The 20,293-nt window shown below is 34.2% G+C and overlaps 1 protein-coding gene across 4 annotated transcripts in view; it reads right to left on the bottom strand.

Moving 5' to 3' along the window:
* The window catches only part of MAN1A2 (mannosidase alpha class 1A member 2), a 219,503-nt gene that overhangs the window by 88,395 nt on the left and 110,815 nt on the right, over nucleotides 1–20,293 (bottom strand). For all 4 annotated transcript variants that reach the window (XR_009008394.1, XR_009008393.1, XM_007169316.2 and 1 more), the window contains exons 7-10: nucleotides 18,778–18,901; nucleotides 13,929–14,022; nucleotides 5,576–5,691; nucleotides 1,138–1,357 (exon numbers count right to left, since the gene is read on the bottom strand). Coding sequence is in view for 2 of the 4 variants with exons in the window: in XM_007169316.2 (XP_007169378.1) it covers nucleotides 1,138–1,357; nucleotides 5,576–5,691; nucleotides 13,929–14,022; nucleotides 18,778–18,901 (554 nt within the window). In the remaining 2 variants the exon portion in view is untranslated. The remainder of the gene's footprint in view (nucleotides 1–1,137; nucleotides 1,358–5,575; nucleotides 5,692–13,928; nucleotides 14,023–18,777; nucleotides 18,902–20,293) is intronic.

Here is a 20,293-nt window from a genome sequence, read left to right as displayed (position 1 = left end):
TTCATATAGAAACATACATTTTTGGTACTTCCTTGGTGGAGCAGTAGTTAAGAATCCGCCTGCCAATGCAGGGGACACAGGTTCAAGCCCTGGTCCGGGAAGATCCCACATGCCGTGGAGCAACTAAGCCCCTGTGCCACAACTACTGAAGCCTGCGCGCCTAAAGCCCGTGCTCTGCTACAAGAGAAGCCACCACAATGAGAAGCCCACACACCGCAACGTAGGGTAGCCCCCGCTTGCCACAACTAGAGAAGCCCAAGCCCAGCAACGAAGACCCAACGCAGTCAAAAATAAATAAATAAAATAACAATAATAATAATAATTTTTTAAAAATACAGTTTTAAAGCCAGAGAAAAACTTGGAAGACCTAGTCCAGTGTTTCTCAACCCTATTCTCCAGGCTTTTATTTAAACCTAATTGCCTTCTCCTTCCATGAAATATTATTAACAAATATATACTGTTTATCTATCTATGACTATGTGTGTGTGTGTGTGTGTGTGTGTATATGCTTTATATTTAAAGATATTTTTTGCCCCCAGGAACCAATTTTTGTCACCTGTAGAACTGAGAATCGTCTCATTTTTTTAGGTAAGGACACTGAAGCCCAGAAATATCACATATTTGTCTAAAGCAACATAAGAGGTTCGTTTTAAAGGCACAAACAACTTCAAATTATTGGTGAACTGACCAAGAGACAAACTACTGGTTATCTAGATACCAATTATACACTCAATATAACTAATAACTTTATAGGCAAGGCATGTAACCTAAATCAACTCTGTATTCTTTTAAGCAACTGATTTTACAGAAGCTGAAATAAATGGATGAAATGGATTCTTCTATAGTAAAATAAACAACGTTAGCCCATACATCCCTAAAAGCCCTACCTATTGTCTTTAAAACAACTTCTTCAAAATCTTTATTAACAAAAACAGAATTCAGAATAATAATTTTAAAAAAGATGCAGGAACATAATTTTCAGAATTAAAATTCAAGTTTTTAAGAAAATGATTTACTGTGTTAGAATAAATTATTTTGAAGTGAAAACTGCCTATATATTTCCCTTCTAATTCCTGGGCATATTTTTATCTTAGAAGTTATTTTACACTAAGTAATTAGCATTATTAATATTCTTACCAGTTCTGTCATATGACTCATGACATGTACGTGCAATTTCCGCTCCTAGCTCTAAATAATGTCCAGCTTGATCCATTCTGGAACCATCTGCTCCTAGTACAAACATTCCCCCAGCAAAGCAGGCCAAATGCCCCATCTTCTTTTCCAAGTGCCCATTCTTCCATTCTCCAATAAAGGTAAGACCTCCACGAGACTTCCTAATAAGATGTTTTTCTATAGCCTATAAGAAAGAGTAGATATTCAAAATTTTAGAGGAAAAGTGTTAGTATTCAAACTTACTACATCCTTCTCACACAAAACCTTGGTAATATGAAATTCTACAAAGCTGTAACTTTCCCAAACTGGAAGACTTAATTTACAATAATTAAGTTTGGGAGTGAGCAATCAAGTTACACATAATCTTGAACAAATATCCAAATCACAACTATAATGAGACAAGGTGGGAGAGAGGAGACTGGCCTCAAGATTACCTTTCAACACAACACTACGCATATTACAGGTTTTTTCTTCTTGCTCTAAATGAAATTCATAATAATCAGTCAATTGAGGTCAGGATGACAAGTTATAACCCAGAGGCTCTACCAGTTTATTTTCTATTTCATACAACAAAAAATGAATAGGAAGAAAACACCCAAGTTAATCAGAAAAATGTGATTTCGATAATCAGTTAAAATGGTTTCTTTTTCAGGTAACTATACATCTTGTCAAAGTGTTTTTTAAAGGCATATTAGGTGAGATACATTATATGTTATAAAACTTAGAAAAACAGTTGAAAGTTCAAACTTAACTCCTTAGTCCCTTACTTCACAGACTTAGGCATTTGTTTTGGATGCTGTGCCAGGGTTAAGAGAGGCCATGGGACAATGTCAATTTTACTTCTTCTGAAATGTCAACTGTCCTTAAAGCAGTGGGAACGGAAAGATAAATATTTTACATTAAACCTGAATATAACACGAAGTAGAGTCCAACAATCACATTTCATTTTAAAAATGAAAAAGTTTAAGAGCTTTGTTCCTTTGGACCATGTTCTTAGACTTTGCTGAGAGGGGCTAAAGAATAATTCTCTACCTTTAGAGGTACTTCTTTGTAAAAGTATAAGGAATTGCATTAATTCAGTTCTCTTTGGTAGAAATTACTATACATAATTAAATACTATACTTTTCTGACAATAAAACGTAATAAGACAACTCACATTTTTATTGTGGGTTGTTTTCTGACAAGCTCAATAACAATCAGCTTTTGAAAAATTTATTCTATATTCTTTATCACAATAATGTTTGTTCTACAGAAACACAAGGACTATGCCTTTGTTCATCATCTTACACTCCACAAACCCTATAAGTGTAGTATGCATTCAACAATTGCTCAATTAATAAGTCATTTTATAAATAAATGGTACTCTCTGATAATTGTATTTGACCTATTAGAGGAAGAAGGGGTAGCTGATAAGCAAAATAATAAAGGACTACCACTGGATTATAAATGTTTATTGTTGTTTTATTTTAATCATAGTACTATGAAGCACAAATGAAAACAATAGTTTTTTGAGTAAAGGGACAATGTTTTTCATCTTTGTGGACCTCCCGGCATCTAACATGTGGGTAAACTTTTTACCAACAATTCACTTACAGACCCCTGAAATTTCTTGTATGGCTCCCTTCTCTCAGTAAAGTTAAGGCAAATGTCTAAGAGTTCAACTTATATAAAAATTTTTGAATGGCAGTTAAGAGTAATATTATTGCTCTTCTATTAAAAAGTGTTAAACAAATCCTCATAAATAGTGGCATTAATTTCTTGCTCCAAAAGGACCTTTAAAAAGGTATGCTTTTTCTTCATTATTTTAAATAAAGACTAAATATAAAACCCATAACTACATAATTTTTAAAAAGAAAGCTAAGATGTAGGAACCAGGAATATGGGTAGCCATAAGTGTAGAGGAAGGTAAGATGAGGATGGAATAATTTAAATATATTAGTTCAGAAAGACAAATTTAAAAAATGACTTATCTCAAACTAGAATGGATCTTAAAATTCATAATCATTCCTATCTCTTCTGTGTCTACCACATGTCATTTATTTTACAATTTGTATATACTCCGTCTCCTAACAGAATTAACACTCATCGAAGATAATTAACATTGCAAAAACTGCATACATGTCTCAAAATGAAAGTTAGCCAACTGGTTATTTAAACACACTTAGTAGGTGCTCATTCTAGACTTAAGAGCTAATAAAAACAGGACACAGAAAACAAATATAGAAAGATTTTTAGGACACATAACATATAGCAGATGATTCATGGAAAATAATTTTAATTTATTAGATTAAATTTCAAAACAGGTATCATGCTTTTCAAAGTATATATGATTTAAAAAGCAATGACAGTACAGATGAACCGGTTTGCAAGGCAGAAATAGAGACACAGATGTAGAGAACAAACGTATGGACACCAAGGGGGGAAAGCGGGGGGGTGGGGGTGGGATGAATTGGGAGATTGGGATTGATATATATACACTAATATGTATAAAATAGATAACTAATAAGACAAAATAAATAAATTTTAAAAAAAGCAATGACAAATATCATGCTCTTTTTCCTTTAGGAAACATTATGCAAAATAAGATAAAATGGTTTTAGGTTCAAAATATTACAAGAAAGCAGCAAACTATGAAGAAAGCAAACTATGAAAGAATGATTACATGGTATATGACATGTCACACTTTCTCAAAAATAAAAATAGTAAATACAGTCATTCATTTATCAAATACTTATTGAATACCTATTGTTTCCGGTCATGCTAGACAATAATAAACAAATTAGTCTGTCTTCAAGGAACCCACAGACTAGTGGGAATGACTAAGGATGGCTATTTTCAACATTGCAATTCTAAAATTATTACATTCTTCCTAGATAATGACTTTTCTTCCATCATAAAACTTTCTAGGTTTAAAGTTTAATAACAGAATAAAATTCTCCAACTTTTCAAAATATAGGTCTTCATAAAGAATTTTAGAAGTCATATACTAAAGTGGAGATTCCTGATTACACATCAATTTAGTTCAATTTCTTAGTCAACACACTCCTTCAAGAAACACTTATTAGGGGCTTCCCTGGTGGCGCAGTGGTTGAGAGTCTGCCTGCTAATGCAGGGGACACGGGTTCGAGCCCTGGTCTGGGAAGATCCCACGTGCCGCGGAGCAACTGGGCCCGTGAGCCACAGCTGCTGAGCCTGCGCGTCTGGAGCCTGTGCCCCGCAACGGGAGGGGCCGCGATGGTGAAAGGCCCGCGCACCGCGATGAAGAGCGGTCCCCGCACCGCGATGAAGAGTGGCCCCCACTTGCCGTAACCGGAGAAAGCCCTCGCACGAACCGAAGACCCAACACAGCCAAAAATAAATAAATAAATAAATAAATAAAGTAGCTATAAAAAAAAAAAAACAAACAAACACTTATTGAATGCCTACAATGGGCGAAGCACTATAATGCCGCATATTAGTTCAACTCCTGTGCATTTTTATAAACAACTATAGGGATTAGTTCCTCAAAAAGTAAGGATATAAATGGGTAATAATATCCTTGGTTTAACTTAAAGACAAAACTGTAACTTTGAGTATGGATCATTGACATTGATTGATTAGAGTCAGAAATGGTGTTACACACAAAATACACAATTTTTAAAAGTGATTAAATTATTAAAGGGATAGGGGTTTATACTAGATCAGAAAGCAAATAATTTACAAAGTGATTAAATCACTTTTCTATTTCACAGTTTCCACTTGGAGGTATCACATATAAGTGTTTCCAAGAATGAAACTTGTTTCAATTTTAAACTTTTACACTGTGATATGGGGTTACATAAATATAAAACAATACAGAATAGTGGTTAAGAGCATAGGCTTTGGATCTAGACTCGAGTTCCAGGCTCCATCACTAACTAAGCTATGCGACCTTTAGCAAGTTACTTAACCTCTCTGCACCTTAAGGTCCTCATGTGTAAAACGGTAGAGAAGATTAAATGATTTCACATATGTAAAAGGGGTCAGAAAAGGGGTCAGAACAGTTCCTGGCACGTAAAAAAGTACTATAAAAGTGTTTTGTCCTTATTATTTACCCATAAGGCTCTCAATATGTAGGTTTAATGGGTCATTTCAAAAAAGAAATGTTTATGGAAAAGTATGTGAAGTTATTAGCTTTTCCAGTCTCTGTAGAAAATAGCTACAAGTAATTAAGATAAATTTTCATACATAAATATGTTACACTAAATTCTTCAACAATTTCTTTAAAGTGCCACAATAAAGAAAAACTTAATATATGACTATTTTATTAAAATGCTAACAAACTCTAAGGAATGTATATAATATGTACAGATGCTCATCAATTTCTATCAAATACATTATATATTCGATATGTTAGGTAGGTAAATGTTCTGATAATAATTACCTCAATAGCATCATCATACATTTTTCTGGCCTCATGATCTGTTTTATCTGACATCAACCATGCTTTTAGTAAGTACTCATAAAAACTGTCTCCTAGTCCGCCAACTGATGTATGATCTGCAGCAAAAGAGAAAAGAGAAGGATGGAGGTGGAAGAAAGAGAAGACAGAGGATAAAAAATAATGTTTTTTAATTACAATGACTATATTAAGACCAATAATTTAAACATTATAGTGACAGCCGTATTTCCAACATACTTCAAATTCAGTCCAGTAGGAGTATACCATAATCACTCTCTTCAAATATGTACCCAATTTTCTAGGATATCTTTTTTTCCTGGATGTGGTATTTCACATATTTAGTAGTCTTTTTCATGTATTGGTGATTATGTGGAAGAACACTATTGATGGGAATGTAAAATGGTACATCCACTTTGGAAAACAACTTGGCAGTTTCTTAAAAAGATAAATATACACACCTACCATACGATACAAACATTCCATTCTTGGATATTTACTCATGAGAAAGAAGAACACATGTCCACTCAAAGGCTTGTGTGTGAATGTTCAAAGCACTTTATTTGTAACAGCCCCAAAAGTGAAAATAACCCAGATGTCCATCAACAGGTGAATGGATAAACAAATTGTGGTATTCCACAAAGTGGAATAGTACTCGGAACTACGGATATACACAACATGGATGAATCTCAAAATAATAATGCTGAGTGAAAGAAGCCAGACAAAAATAAAAAGTACATATAAAGGATTGCATGTATATAAAGTTATAGAAAATACAAACCTATCTGTAATGATAGAAAGCATATCAGTGGTTGCTCAAGGAAGGAGTGAGAAAGGGAGTGAGGAAAATATCATAAAGGGGTATGACGAAATCTTTTAGGGTGATATGTTCATTATTTTGATTGTGGTGATGGTTTTCATAAGTGTATACTTATTTTAAAGCGTATCAAATTGTATACTTTATTATGTATAGCTTATGTCAATTTTACCTTAATAAAACTGTTTTTACAAAAGCAAGTAAACAAAATAAAAAGGATATTTGGAATCAGCCCAAACCTATAAGTAACATCAACAAATTAAATTAAACTCATCTTTTTTTTTTTTTTTTTTTTTTTAAGAAAGTGGTTTCTTTCTTTCTTTCTTTCTTTCTTTATGGCTGTGTTGAGTCTTCATTTCTGTGCGAGGGCTTTCTCTAGTTGTGGCAAGTGGGGGCCACTCTTCATCACGGTGCGCGGGCCTCTCACCATCGCGGCCTCTCTTGTTGCGGAGCACAGGCTCCAGACGCGCAGGCTCAGTAGTTGTGGCTCACGGGCCTAGTTGCTCCGCGGCATGTGGGATCCTCCCAGACCAGGGCTCGAACCCGTGTCCCCTGCACCGGCAGGCAGACCCTCAACCACTGCGCCACCAGGGAAGCCCTAAACTCATCTTTTAAAATAAACTGAGACTGTCACACAGGAATTTTTAAAAGTTTTATTTTATTAATCTATATAAATACTTTTTACTAAAGACATACCTAAACTAAAACTGCCCAGGAAATTGAAAATAAAGAAACAGTCAAAAGAGAGATGAGGATGGATAGGAGGTTTATACAGAAGACTTAAGGAGAGTAAAGAATAAGAAAGTAAACTGATCAAAGTTAGAGTTGGGAGGGGTACTGGTGATCCAGTTAGAATTGGAAATTATAAATTTATAGTGACTTTATCCTGTATTACTGATGATTTTCATCAGCAATGCTCAGCTGACTCTGTAGATGAATGCAAAAGGTACATGGCTACATTGATACAAGTATTGGGATTTGTAGGACAGGTAACACAGAAGACTAAACGTACTCGCGTATTCTCACACTATTTTGGATCCTATGCAGTCTAGGCTGGTTAGGAAAGGAAGCAACAGGTGATCCTCTTGTCCAACCATTCAGGATCCTTGCTCCACTGTTCACCTATTGCACGCAACCAGTAAAACATCAGCCCACCTGTCAGTCTACTCTACTATTATCCCCAAATTCACAATTTTCACCACCAATGAGAACCTCAGCATTGCTTGTCGACTTTTCTATGACCCCTTGATTAGTGCTCTTTCCCATTCCCTAAAGCAGATTTTTTTTTAAATATCTTTATTGGAGTATAATTGCTTTACAATGGTGTGCTAGTTTCTGCTTTATAACAAAGTGAATCAGTTATACATATACATATGTTCCCATATCTCTTCCCTCTTGCATCTCCCTCTCTCCCACCCTCTCTATCCCACCCCTCTAGGTGGTCACAAGGCACAGAGCTGATCTCCCTGTGCTATGCGGGTGCTTCCCACTAGCTATCTATTTTACGTTTGGTAGTGTATATATGTCCATGCCACTCTCTCACTTTGTCACAGCTTACCCTTCCCCCTCTCCATATCCTCAAGTCCATTCTCTAATAGGTCTGTGTCTTTATTCCCGTCTTGCCACCAGGTTCTTCATGAGCTTTTTTTTTTTCCCCCTTAGATTCCATATATATGTGTTAGCATACTGTATTTGTTTTTCTCTTTCTGACTTACTTCACTCTGTATGACAGACTCTAACTCCATCCACCTCACTACAAATAACTCCATTTCGCTTCTTTTTATGGCTGAGTAATATTCCATTGTATATATGTGCCACATCTTCTTTATCCATTCATCCGATGGTGGACATTTAGGTTGCTTCCATGTCCTGGCTATTGTAAACAGAGCTGCAATGAACATTTTGTTACATGACTCTTTTTGAATTATGGTTTTCTCAGGGTATATGCCCAGTAGTGGGACTGCTGGGTCGTATGGTAGTTCTATTTTTAGCCTAAAGCAGATTTTTGAAATCTCTTCTTCAAAAGACCTCTACAGCTCTACCTTCTTCCTTACTCTCAGCAGACAACCAAGCCTTCAAATTCACATAAAAAATACAGATCATTCACCCCAAAAATGTATCTTTCAACTTTCTATACCCCCATCTATCAATTTATCTATTCCCTTTGCCTGTTAAAGAGGAAGAAATGTTCCTTCCCTACTCTATACACTCCATCTAGCTCTGGACACTAACCACTTCCGCTTCCTTTCCAGGAATCCCCCTCTTGGTTCATCAACTTCTACCCTTCAACTGAAACTACCTCTTATTATTAACATCTTAAAATAATCTAATTTTTCTTGACTCTACCACACTCTTTTGGTTTGGTATCTATCAGGTGTTTACTGAAAGAATGGAGAAAGAGAAATCATGGATGATGTCTAGATTTCTTGCTGGGGCAAATGAGTGAACAGTGGTGCTCTTCACTGAAACTGGGAATACTAGAGGGGGAAATGGCTTAAAGTGGAAGGAGTGTGAATCTTGGGCATGCTGAATTTGAGGGACTAGCTGCATAGCTAAGTGGATATAACAAACATGTGGAAATCCAGAGACAGATAAGTTGGGGGTATAACTTTGGGAGTTATAAAATTGGGATTTATAAAAATGTATTTGAGCCATAATGGAGTTTACTCAAGAGAGAATGTATGAAGTGATCAAAGGACACAAATGGTACTTAGGAGCAAGACACTTGTAAAAGTCATTAAAATAACATGTAAGGCATTTTTAAATTTTGCACTTTGGTCTCAAACATACATTTCTGGATATGTTGTAGATCTAAGGATTAATAAATGAGCAGGAAAAGAAAACATAAAGAAGAAAACATAAAATTAAAGTAGGTGAAATAACAAGAAAAAGATGAAAAAGCAAAAGTCTTTGGCATCACGGTTTAGGGGAAATGATTTTTAGATATGTTAATTATTGCTAGGGATTACAGATTTAGTTACAGATTACTTAGGTTATAGGATGTAGTCTCAGTCCTGCCTGACAGGCTCTCTCTAGCTCTTCTAGACTCTTGTTCCAGTGGAAGTTTATATGCTTAATAAATAAATATACAGCAGAAGCCTGCAATCCTTGGTTAACTACGGAATTTATCACCCAGCAGTCTGACTTTCTTATTTGAACCACTGAACCATGCCTGCCTAGATGTCAAATCTGATGAACCATGTCACTCCAAGGTCCTTTTGAAATTCAGAAATTGATAACACTTTATAAAGTATTACTAAATACCAATGGTTCATATTATCTGTCTTAGCATGTCATGAAGTTAATGGCAGGTTTCTAAGAAGTTAATTCTTGAAGTGTTCTTACAAGAAATTCTAGAATAAAAATTAATATTTGTATCATGTGTTATAGTTTATGAAGCATTTTCAAATATATTTGTTATCTCATAAATATGACCCACACAACTGTCTTACTAAAATAAGTACAATTAGAACAGATGAAGAAACAAAGGCATGAGGTTAAATAACTTATCTAAATTATTAAGCAGGAAAGCCTGGATTAGTCTTCTAACTCCAAGTATTACACCCATTCTTGCTTTTTTTTTCACAGTTTTTACATCAGTAGTATAAAATTTAGTGTATCAGTAATGATGAATGTCCTATCTTTTCTTCACTTAAGTCATTAAACGGCATAGGCTAAGTACTGTACTTAGAAAAGTAGTGAAAAAATAAAGTAAAAAAGGAAAAAGATATCAATAATGTGCCTTTAAATCTAGGTTGCTTACTATATTCTTTTATATCTGTTGCCAAGTAGCTTTCCTGAAGGTAATTACCGTAACTATTCTCTGTGATTGCTGTGTGCATGTCACAGACATTATCATTACTCTAATTATAATACAGTTAGCCAAAGCTGAATTGTTAAATTTCAGTTCAGTTCACTGTTTGTTTTGCAGACTATTTATAGTTATGACAGATGCATACTGCTCAAAGATAATAATGGAATTTGATACACTTTTCAGAAGCTGATACGAAATATACAAAAACACTAAAAGGAACAAATTGGACAATTCAAAAGGACTGCAGCTGCTAAGGGGATATCAGGATAGCTCCCCTAGAGTTTTAAAGACCTCTTGTCAAAACAACCAGTGAATAGCTCTTTTTATAACAGTCTCAAAATTAATAAAGGCTGAGAGTGAACATACTCTAAAGAAGTCATCTGGATTTGTTTTGTGGGAAAAAACAAGTATGAATGAAAGAATTGTTTTTTACTGCAATTTTTTTATTGTGGTAAAATATATACATATAACATGAACATTACTATTTTTACCATTTTTTAAGTGTACTATTCAGTGGCATTAATTACATTCATAATGTGGTACAAACATTGTCATTATTTCCAAAACTTTTTCATCACCCCAAATAGAAACTCTGTACCTATTAAGCAATAACTCTCCATTCTCCTCCCACCCAAGCCCCTGGTAACCTCCAATCCACTTTCTGTCTCTGTAAATTTGACTACTCTAGATATCTGATGTAACTGGAATTATACAATATTTGTCCTTTTGCAACTGGCGTTTTTCATTTTAGCATAATATTTTCAAGGTTCATCGATGTTGTAGCATGTATCAGAACTTTATTCCTTTTTATAGCTAAATAATATTCCATTGTATGTATATACCACATTTTGTTTATCCATCTGTTGGACACTTTGGTTGTTTCTACGTTTGGGTATTGCAAATAATGTTGTTGTGAACACTGGCATACAAGTATCTGTTTGAGTCCTTGCTTTCAAATCTTTTGGGTAGATACCTAGGAGTTGAACTGCTGGATCATATGGAATTCTATGTTCAACTTATTGTGAAACCACTAAACTGTTTTTCACAGTGGCTACACCATTTTACATTCCCACTAGTGGTGTGAGAGGGTTCCAATTTCTCCACACATCCTCACCAACACTCATTATCTGTCCTTTTGATTACAGTCATCCTGGTAGGTGTGAAGTGACATCTCATTATGCTTTTAATTGCATTCCCCTAATAACTAACGATGTTGAGCATTTTTTTCATGTGTTTATTTTCCATTTGAATATTTTCTTTGGAGAAATATCTATTCAAGTCCTTTACCCATTTTTTAATTGAGTGTTTGTCTATTTGCTGTTGAGTTTTAGAAGGTCTTTATATATTCTGGATATTAAGCCCTTATCAGATATATGATTTGCAAATATTAACTCTCATTTATTTGCAAATAAACTCTCGTTCTGTGGGTTGTCTTTCAATTTCATGACAATATCCTTTGATGCACAAAAGTTTCTAATTTTAATGAAATCCAATTTATCTATTTTTTCTATTGTTGCCTATGCTTTTGAAGAAGTCACTCCCAAATCCAAGGTCATGAAGATTTGTCCCTCTTCTAAGAGTTTTATAGTTTTGGTCCTTAAATTTAGGGTCTTGGGTGCATTGTGAGTTAAGTTTTGTATCTGATAAAGGTAAGGGCCCAACTTCATTCTTTTTCATGTGGCTATCTAGTTTTCACAACACCATATGATGAAGAGAAAGAGTTATAATTTTAATAATTAAGATGCCGTCAGTGAGATACCGCTGGTCATTTCAAAGGCTGGCAATTCTCAGTGATTTATTTTTTCCAGTATTCTAAGATTTTGGTGTGGAAAATAGCATCTTCTTATTTAAAAATGTTTTTAATCTTACTTCAAAAGTAATACATGTCCATTATCAAATTTAGATTAATAGAGGTAAACAAAAGAAGAAAACAAAAACAAACATTCAGTAAAAACCCACAGGTAACACTTTGGTTTCTATCCTTGTGGTATGTTTTCTCTCTTTTTCTCAATATCTCTCTAGATATTTCATATTTATCTATCTCAAGTATTATATAATATAACTTTTAATGACTATATTGTATATCAGATCTGGAGGGATTATAATTTAACCAAATCTCTTTCATAGGATGTTTAAAAACTGCACTGTCCAATGTGGTAGGCTCTAGTCACAAATAGCTAATTAAGTTTAAATTAATTAAAAGTAAATAAGATTTAAAATGCAGTTCCACAACCATACTAACATTTCCAGTGCTCAATAACCACATGCTAATAACCACTACTATATTAGATAGGACAGAAATAGAACATTTTCATCATCATAGAAAGTTCCATTGGACTTTCTATGGAGTGCTTTAGAATGTTTCCAAATTATCCCTATTATAAATAACTCCAAAATTGTAAATTAACTCTCTCTATATACATATATATGTGCTGTGTGTGTGTGTGTGTATCTATCTATATTTCTCTCTCTCTCTCTCTCTCTCTCTCTCTCTCTCTCTCTCTCTCTATATATATATATATATATCTGAAAATTTCTTTGGAATAAATGCTTAGAAATGAATCACTAGTTCAAAGGTCATACAAATTTTAATACTTTTTGAAGCACTGGATACAGGGATGTGTCCATTTCCTTTACAGATTTGATAAAGAACAGTGTCTTCTGTTTAAAAGCTTCATTGATTTGATTAGGGACTTGGTGAAGTGGGAAGACAGAGGGACAAAGGTCTCTGATGACCAGTCTATGGAGATGCTACAAATACGGTACTACAGATGGCAGTCTTTTGTACATTCTAGTAAAGTAGCACCAGTCTGTACAGAAAGAGTGTATTGTTACACTACGTTGTCGCCATGTATCATCCTCATTAGCGCCACTTTTAGGATTAAATATGAACATCTGTATATTGTCCATTTGTGTTTTGTTTTTTTCATGAACTAACAGAAAACATTTATTATTTATTGTTTTTAAAAAATCAATTCCTTCAAAGATCAATTCTAAAACTCTAATAAGAAAATCACCCCATTCCCAAACAAAACACTGTCTCCTGAGACAGAGGAAATCACTTCTACCACAGTCTCACCTAACAATTGGTACATTCCTCTACTATCAATACAACATCTATCACATTATATTTCAACTACTTCTAAGTGTGTCTGCCTACCCTGCCTGCTAGCCTGAGAGCTGCCTGAATTCAGACCAAGTCCTATATATTCTTTCCCTATCTCCAGTCTCATTCAAGAGCCTGGTAAATAACAGACACTGATACCTTCTTTTAAAATGAATGAACAGACATGGCCTGTCCAAGAGCAATCACCCCATTTTCTAGTCATTTAACACGCTCAACTGTTCTTCATATTCCGTTACTATATACTTATATCAAGCAATGCTCTTATTTACATGAAGATATAGTTTACAAATAAGGGCTTAAAAGTACAACCCTTCGCAAATGCCACACTATATTTTAGCAAAGTACTTACACATACACAAAATAAAATACTCCTGTGAGAGAGGAAATTCATGTTTCCATTTTACAAGTAGAAAACCTGAAGCTACAAGAGATTAGAAACTTGCCAAAGGTAACAGCACTAGCAGATCACAGGGTTATATACTAACTGAGGTTTCTAACACTACATGTAGTATATTTATCAACACATCAAGCACAAGTTTCAATCTTTCAACAAAGCATCAGTTGTAATAGAAATACTTACACTGACCCCAGCGACCTGTTCGTGGATTCAAATAATTTGGATAAAGACCATTTGGACGATCCATTTTCTGAAGTAGTTTCCGAATGTGCATGACCTAAGCAAAATAAAATTAAGAATGCAATTAATGAAAACAAAATCATTAAGATTTTATATTCATCTGGGCTTTGTTTTTCTCCTCACTCAGAGCCTATACTGCCATCCCACCCCCCAATCGTGTGTGTGTGTGTGTGTGTGTGTGTGTGAGATGGTAAGGAAAGGCATCTAATGACTCATTATTTTTATAAGATGAAATATGAGCATTACTTAAAAGTCAAGAAATAAAGATACAAAGAAAAGAGCACAGACGGAAACCAATTTAAATTCCAACATTCTACTATCCAGAAATAGCAATCAGAAACATCGGTGATAAACATCATTCCAGACATATTCAGTGTGTACATAACTAAACATAAGAACAGAAATAATTTCATAGAAATATAATCATAATAGGACATTTGTAATAAAAAAGTATGAAACCACTCTGAAGTTAATAGATGAAAAAGTAAATAAAGTAAAACTAAACTGCTGAACTTTAAATATTGATCCCATAATAGATAATCCTATATTTCTAAAATTCCTAAACTTCCAATTCCTGAAAGATATCCTGAAGTTAAGGGGGGAAAAAATCATGAAACATATTAAGAAGCTAGAGACTTTCCCAGGGACTTTGTTTTGATTCATCTCTAGATTGGATGATGGATTTTTTTAAGTGCTTAAAAAAAAAAGCACAAAGGTATTCCATTTCTTGTATTCTTATTTGAGAATGTTATCTTCTCATCTGAAGGATAACTTAATTGGTATAAATGACTTGGGGAAACATTTTCTTTTTCACAGGACCTTATATATACTTCACTGTTTTCTGGACTTGAGCATTATAACAATCCTTTTAACACAAAGTTCCCAATCATCTTTCACTCAGCTGGATTCTGTCATCATGCAGTTTTAGGAATGGGCTCAGGGATGCTTATTACCTGTGTTCTTTCATGTTTGAGACCAACTCTATGTACAACAATCTCAATCTGAATAATTCCATGAACCAGGTTTAGTCAGTTCAGGATGATGTTGTTATGAAAGACGAAAAAATTAGCGTTCTTTTGTCTCCTGAAAATTATGCATACATTGAATTCCTCTCTGCTTCTCTTCTACATCTATTATTTCCTTTCTAAATCTTTTTATCTATCTTTTCATTTCCATATGTTTACTAGCCTGTCTCAATTTTGTCTTCTAAGTCTCTTAGTATATTTTGAATGCTTTCTTTGTATTGCTTCCATTTTGCCCTTCATTTTGACGATAACTTAATTTTTTCTTATACTTTATTAATGACATCACATCTTATAGTCTTGTTTCACAGAGATGAGAGCTTCATTATCTTCTCTCTCATGGTGATGTTTGGTCCAGGTCTTCAGTTGCTATTTTCTGATAAGCATTTTTTGGCCATCATTTATTTTTCACATTTTTTCCTTCTTTTTTTTTTCTGGTAATATTTTTGTATAAATTCTATACATGTTCTTTTTTGATGACTTACTCATTACTATTTTTCTTGAACCAGCAATTCACATGAGTTTTGACATAAAAGGATAAGTAGAGTCCAAATGTGAATGTGCTTTTTTAAGTCTTTGCTTCTCCTCAGGCAACTGAAACTAGCAATGCAGCACTACGCATAATAGAGAATCTGTCATTCATTCTCTTCCCTCACCAAAGTGTATGGGCACAAATACAGCTTGTCAGTGAGATTCCTAACTGAATTCTGTTTTTCTAGCTTCTCAACACATCATATTTAGTGGGGTCCAAAGAAGCATCCACCATTGGTCTGTGATCCTGTTCTCATTGCTGCTAATGAGGATTTGGTTTTGTACCTCAAGGTGTACCACTTAATCTAGAGAACTGCTCTATTAGCTTTTTATTTTTGAAATCTGTAGCCACCAATATCCTCTCCTCAGTTACCTAAACCTCTCTCTGACCTTGATTGTTTATGCCAACCTTTCTTCCTATTTTGTTACATGAAGTATCAAGTATCTCCTAATTTTGTTAAAAATGGAGTTCATAGTTCTGTTTCTCCTTTTTGTTGCTTTTAGGTGAGTTCTATGGGTTAGGTCCTCCACTTAAGAAATACCACATAGGACTTCCCTGGTGGCGCAGTGGTTAAGAATCCGCCTGCCAATGCAGGGGACATGGGTTCGAGCCCTGGCCCAGGAAGATCCCACATGCCGCAGAGCAACTAAGCCCATGCGCCACAACTAATGAGCCTGCGCTCTAGAGCCGGCGTGCTACAACTACTGAGCCCACGTGCCACAGCTACTGAAGCCCATGCACCTAGAGCCCGTGCTCCACAACAAGAGATGCCACCACAATGAGAAACCCGTGCACCGCAACGAAGAGTAGCCCCCGCTCGCCACAACTAGAGAAAGCCCACACACAGCAACGAAGACCCAATGCAGCCAAAAATTAAAAAAAAAAAAAAAAGAAAGAAATACCATAGGTTAGATTATCTGTTTTACAAATTTTTCATCTTTTTAATCTCTTTATGTTTTTCCTTGTTTTCACTATGATTATCTCTTGCTTTTATTCCATGTCAGTAATTCAGTTTTCAACTATGTACAAGTTATTTGTTATTTTTCATTTATTTATTTTACAGAAATATATTATGTAAGGTCTCAATTTGTTTCTTTAGCTCTACAATTTTCTTGTATTTTACTGTTTTATTTTGGTTTTGAGTTCTAATTTTACTGAATTCAATCTCTATTATAGTATGAATTGCTCACAGAGACCTTTAAAATTTCAAACTGGGTTCTTTATCAGTCTTTTACATGCTACTTACTGCCCTGATTTTGCTTCCTGCAGTATGTCTGTATAATTGCCATGCTTTCTCTTTCATCTTGCTCACATTTAGCTGGGTCAGCTCTGACCTGAACTTTGGTTTGATAGAGTATAGGTGAATTGTCCTCAAATTCCTTCCTACTGTGTGTGTGCGGGGATATTCTCCCCTTCTGGATACACTTTGAGATTTGGAGTACTAGTGTACTAGCTCATTTCCTGAAGCCTATGTGCTCACGAAGGATGGAAGGTGAGAACCCCTCTGGTGCTGTGGGAATTATATACTGGACACCCTACACACTGGTCTCTCCTGTAAGATTAATAGGGAATACCAGGAATTTGTTGACTTTCTTTCTCTGCCCAGTAAGGATTCAAGATAGGGTGGGAAACAGACTTAAGTATCATAGCAGATATCTTTTGCTTTTTTTTTTTTTTTTTTGCCATCACATGTTTATGACATGAGGCTACAGCTTTTCCTTCTTACATTGTTATTGATGAATTTTTGATGGTCTTTATTATTTTCACTGTTATTGTTCATTTAATCAGGAAAGGGAAAATTCTGTCATCTGGCTCCATTTTGCTATCTTTAACTGAAAATTCTTCTCAGTTGATGAAATATTTCATACACAGAAAAGAATATATATAGATTCTACTCACAGCTCGATTTAAGAAATACAACACTACATAACCTTTGCTGTTCTGTTTACTGCTACCCATTCACATACTACTGCCCTTGTCCTAGATATCGTCACAGCTCTGAATTTTATGTTCATCATCCTGATTCTATTAAAATCACTTTTGAATCCCTAAATGATATTTTGTTCAGCTCTGCTTCTTTTAAACTTTATAAAAGTTGTATTATACTCTTTTGATTGATGATTGTGACCATAATTAATTTATTTTCACTGCTGTATTAAATCTTATCATATAAATTGCTAATATAAACAATGTTTTTATGTATGTGATATAAATGTACATACCAAAGAGTGGAATTGCTGGGTTATAGAGTATATGTATTTTCAACTTTATTAGATTTTGTCTTTTAAATTTAAACCTTTAATGCTCCTAGAATTGTTATAATCTACAATGCTACCATTGTTACAACATTTCCACAAATATGTGGGTCTGTTTAAGGGCTATTTATTCTGTTCATCAGTCTTACTTGTCTCTATGCACCAACACTATACTGTTAGTGTTGATAACTGGGTAATACAAACCCACCCAACATGTTTTTCTTCAGGAATATTTTGAATGTTTCTCTTCTATTTAAATGCTATAAGTGTATAGTCAAGTTCCATTAAAAAAAAAATAGGCATTGGGGAATTGATTGGCATTGAATTGACGCTATAGATCAATCTGGAGATGACTGAAATTTTTATGATATTGTTTTCCTGTACATGAACATAATACATCTCTCGATTTATTTAGGTCATCTTTAATGTCACTTAATAGTTTTGAACTTTGTTTATCTTTTGTTAGATTTATTTGTGGGAAACTTATACTTTCATCCTACCACATAAGATATGTTTTTATAAATGATACTTTCTTGCCTGCTGTAGCCGGTACAGAGAAATTCTACTGATTTTTAATATTTATATTGACCTTTTATTCAAAATATAAATTAAGCTCTTATTTCTAATAATTTATATGTAGATTGTCTTAATATTTTAGGTAATCATCTAATCTGTGAACAGTTACTGTTTTCTTTCTTCCTTTTCAATTCTTTACCTTTTTGTTCATTTTGTTTGTCTCATCTTGCCATGCTGACTAGGAACTTCAGCACAATGCTAGAGATAGTAATGGAATTTTAAAAATACTTACTAGTGGTTATATCTTCTCAAATAACAGTAAATATTTTAAATATATTCTAAATAGAAGGGACATTTCTTTACATAATTTTTAAAAAGGCAAACATTTCCTAAGCATTAATCAAATCTTTGGGGTAGAATCCTAAAGGATTCTTTTATAACAAAGAAAAGAAGGCAAGAAAACTAACCTTTTTGTAGTAAACCGGGTTTCCTGTCAAGTAGCTGAGGTGGACAAACTCCATATGTAGTGTACCAAATTCAGCAAGAATGCTGCTACCTGCAGATGCCCAGCCCCAGTTTCGCCCTACTCCACTGAATGAAAGAAAAGGTAAAAGGAGAGAGGATTGGGAAAAAAAATGAAACATTTTTTTGAATGAATACATAAATTTTAAATATATCTCTTAGAAATTATTATCTCAAACAATAGATTACTTATACCTAAAATTTTATTATTTTAAAATTATTGTTAATAGAATATCCACATGTTCTAAAAAGTAAAATAATGTAGAAAAGTATACATTAAATATATTTCATCCCATTCTCATCTCTCTTCCCCTTACAGGCCCCAAATATAATCATTCATTAGCTTATGTATAAGTACAGAAATTTCTATGCATATATAAGCAATCCAAATATATATTCTTATTTTCCTCCTTTCTTAAACAAAACATAGCAAAGTATACTTACTGCTCTGTACGTCGGATTTTACTATTAAGATGTACCTCAGTAGGCGTTCCATATTGGTTCATAAACAACTTTCTCATTTTATGTTTTTAATAGATGCACAGAATTCCATGACATTAATGATTTTCAGTTGAAATGTCTCACCCCAGAGGCATATGAAAATGTGTGAGAACATTCTGAGTTGTTTCAAACCTTGAAGGTACAACTTACAGTTATTGTGCTGGGGCCAAAGATGTAACATGACAGTATCCTGATAAAGAACTGTCCTGCCTCAAATGCTCATAGTGCCTGTATGAAAACTACTATGTTATATGAATAGACATAACTTATTTAATCAATCCTCTACAGTGGTCCTTTGGCAAATTTCTAATATTTTGCTATTATGAAAACTTTTACACTGAATAATCTTGTGTACATTTCATTTGTGCAGATATATGTCTAGGATATCTTCTAACTTTTTTTTCTTTTTTTTTAGCCTGCCTTATAAATTTTTATTGGAAGCCAAACTATATAAATGAAAAAGTGTAGACTCTTTGGATGTTATCTTCTTTCTCAGAAGGTTAAGTTTCCTCTCAAACATAGGTTGAGTATAGGCAGATTACCTTGGTTTTAGGCTTTGTTGAGGGTAGTCTATTTCAGCTTTACCTCTCCCTCTAGGAACTGGCCCTCTGGGATCTCAGCTGAAAGCCTGGGGTGTTTACCAAGGGCCCTTCACCTTGGCAGCTTTAAACACTAACCTCTGTCTCCCCAGTACCATGTACTTGTTAAACTTTCCCCTTTATATCTACCTGTATACTGGCAATTCAATTTGATATGTTTTATTTATGTGTTGAGAAAACATTAAAATAGATATCAGGGTATATCACTACCTTGCTGAAAGTTCGTTAATTTTTTGGTGCTAAGAATCAAGGAAGAAATATGGATACAGTAACTATGTAGGACAGTCATTCATTTCACAAATATTAAGTGCCTACTATTATCTGGGACATATAGTACTGAACCTGACATATAACATTCCTG

Source organism: Balaenoptera acutorostrata, chromosome 1 (assembly GCF_949987535.1).
Source record: "Balaenoptera acutorostrata chromosome 1, mBalAcu1.1, whole genome shotgun sequence".
Classification (NCBI taxonomy): domain Eukaryota; kingdom Metazoa; phylum Chordata; class Mammalia; order Artiodactyla; family Balaenopteridae; genus Balaenoptera; species Balaenoptera acutorostrata.
The sequence above is the reverse complement of the archived record's forward strand: the minus strand, read 5'-3'. Positions and strand labels throughout refer to the sequence as shown.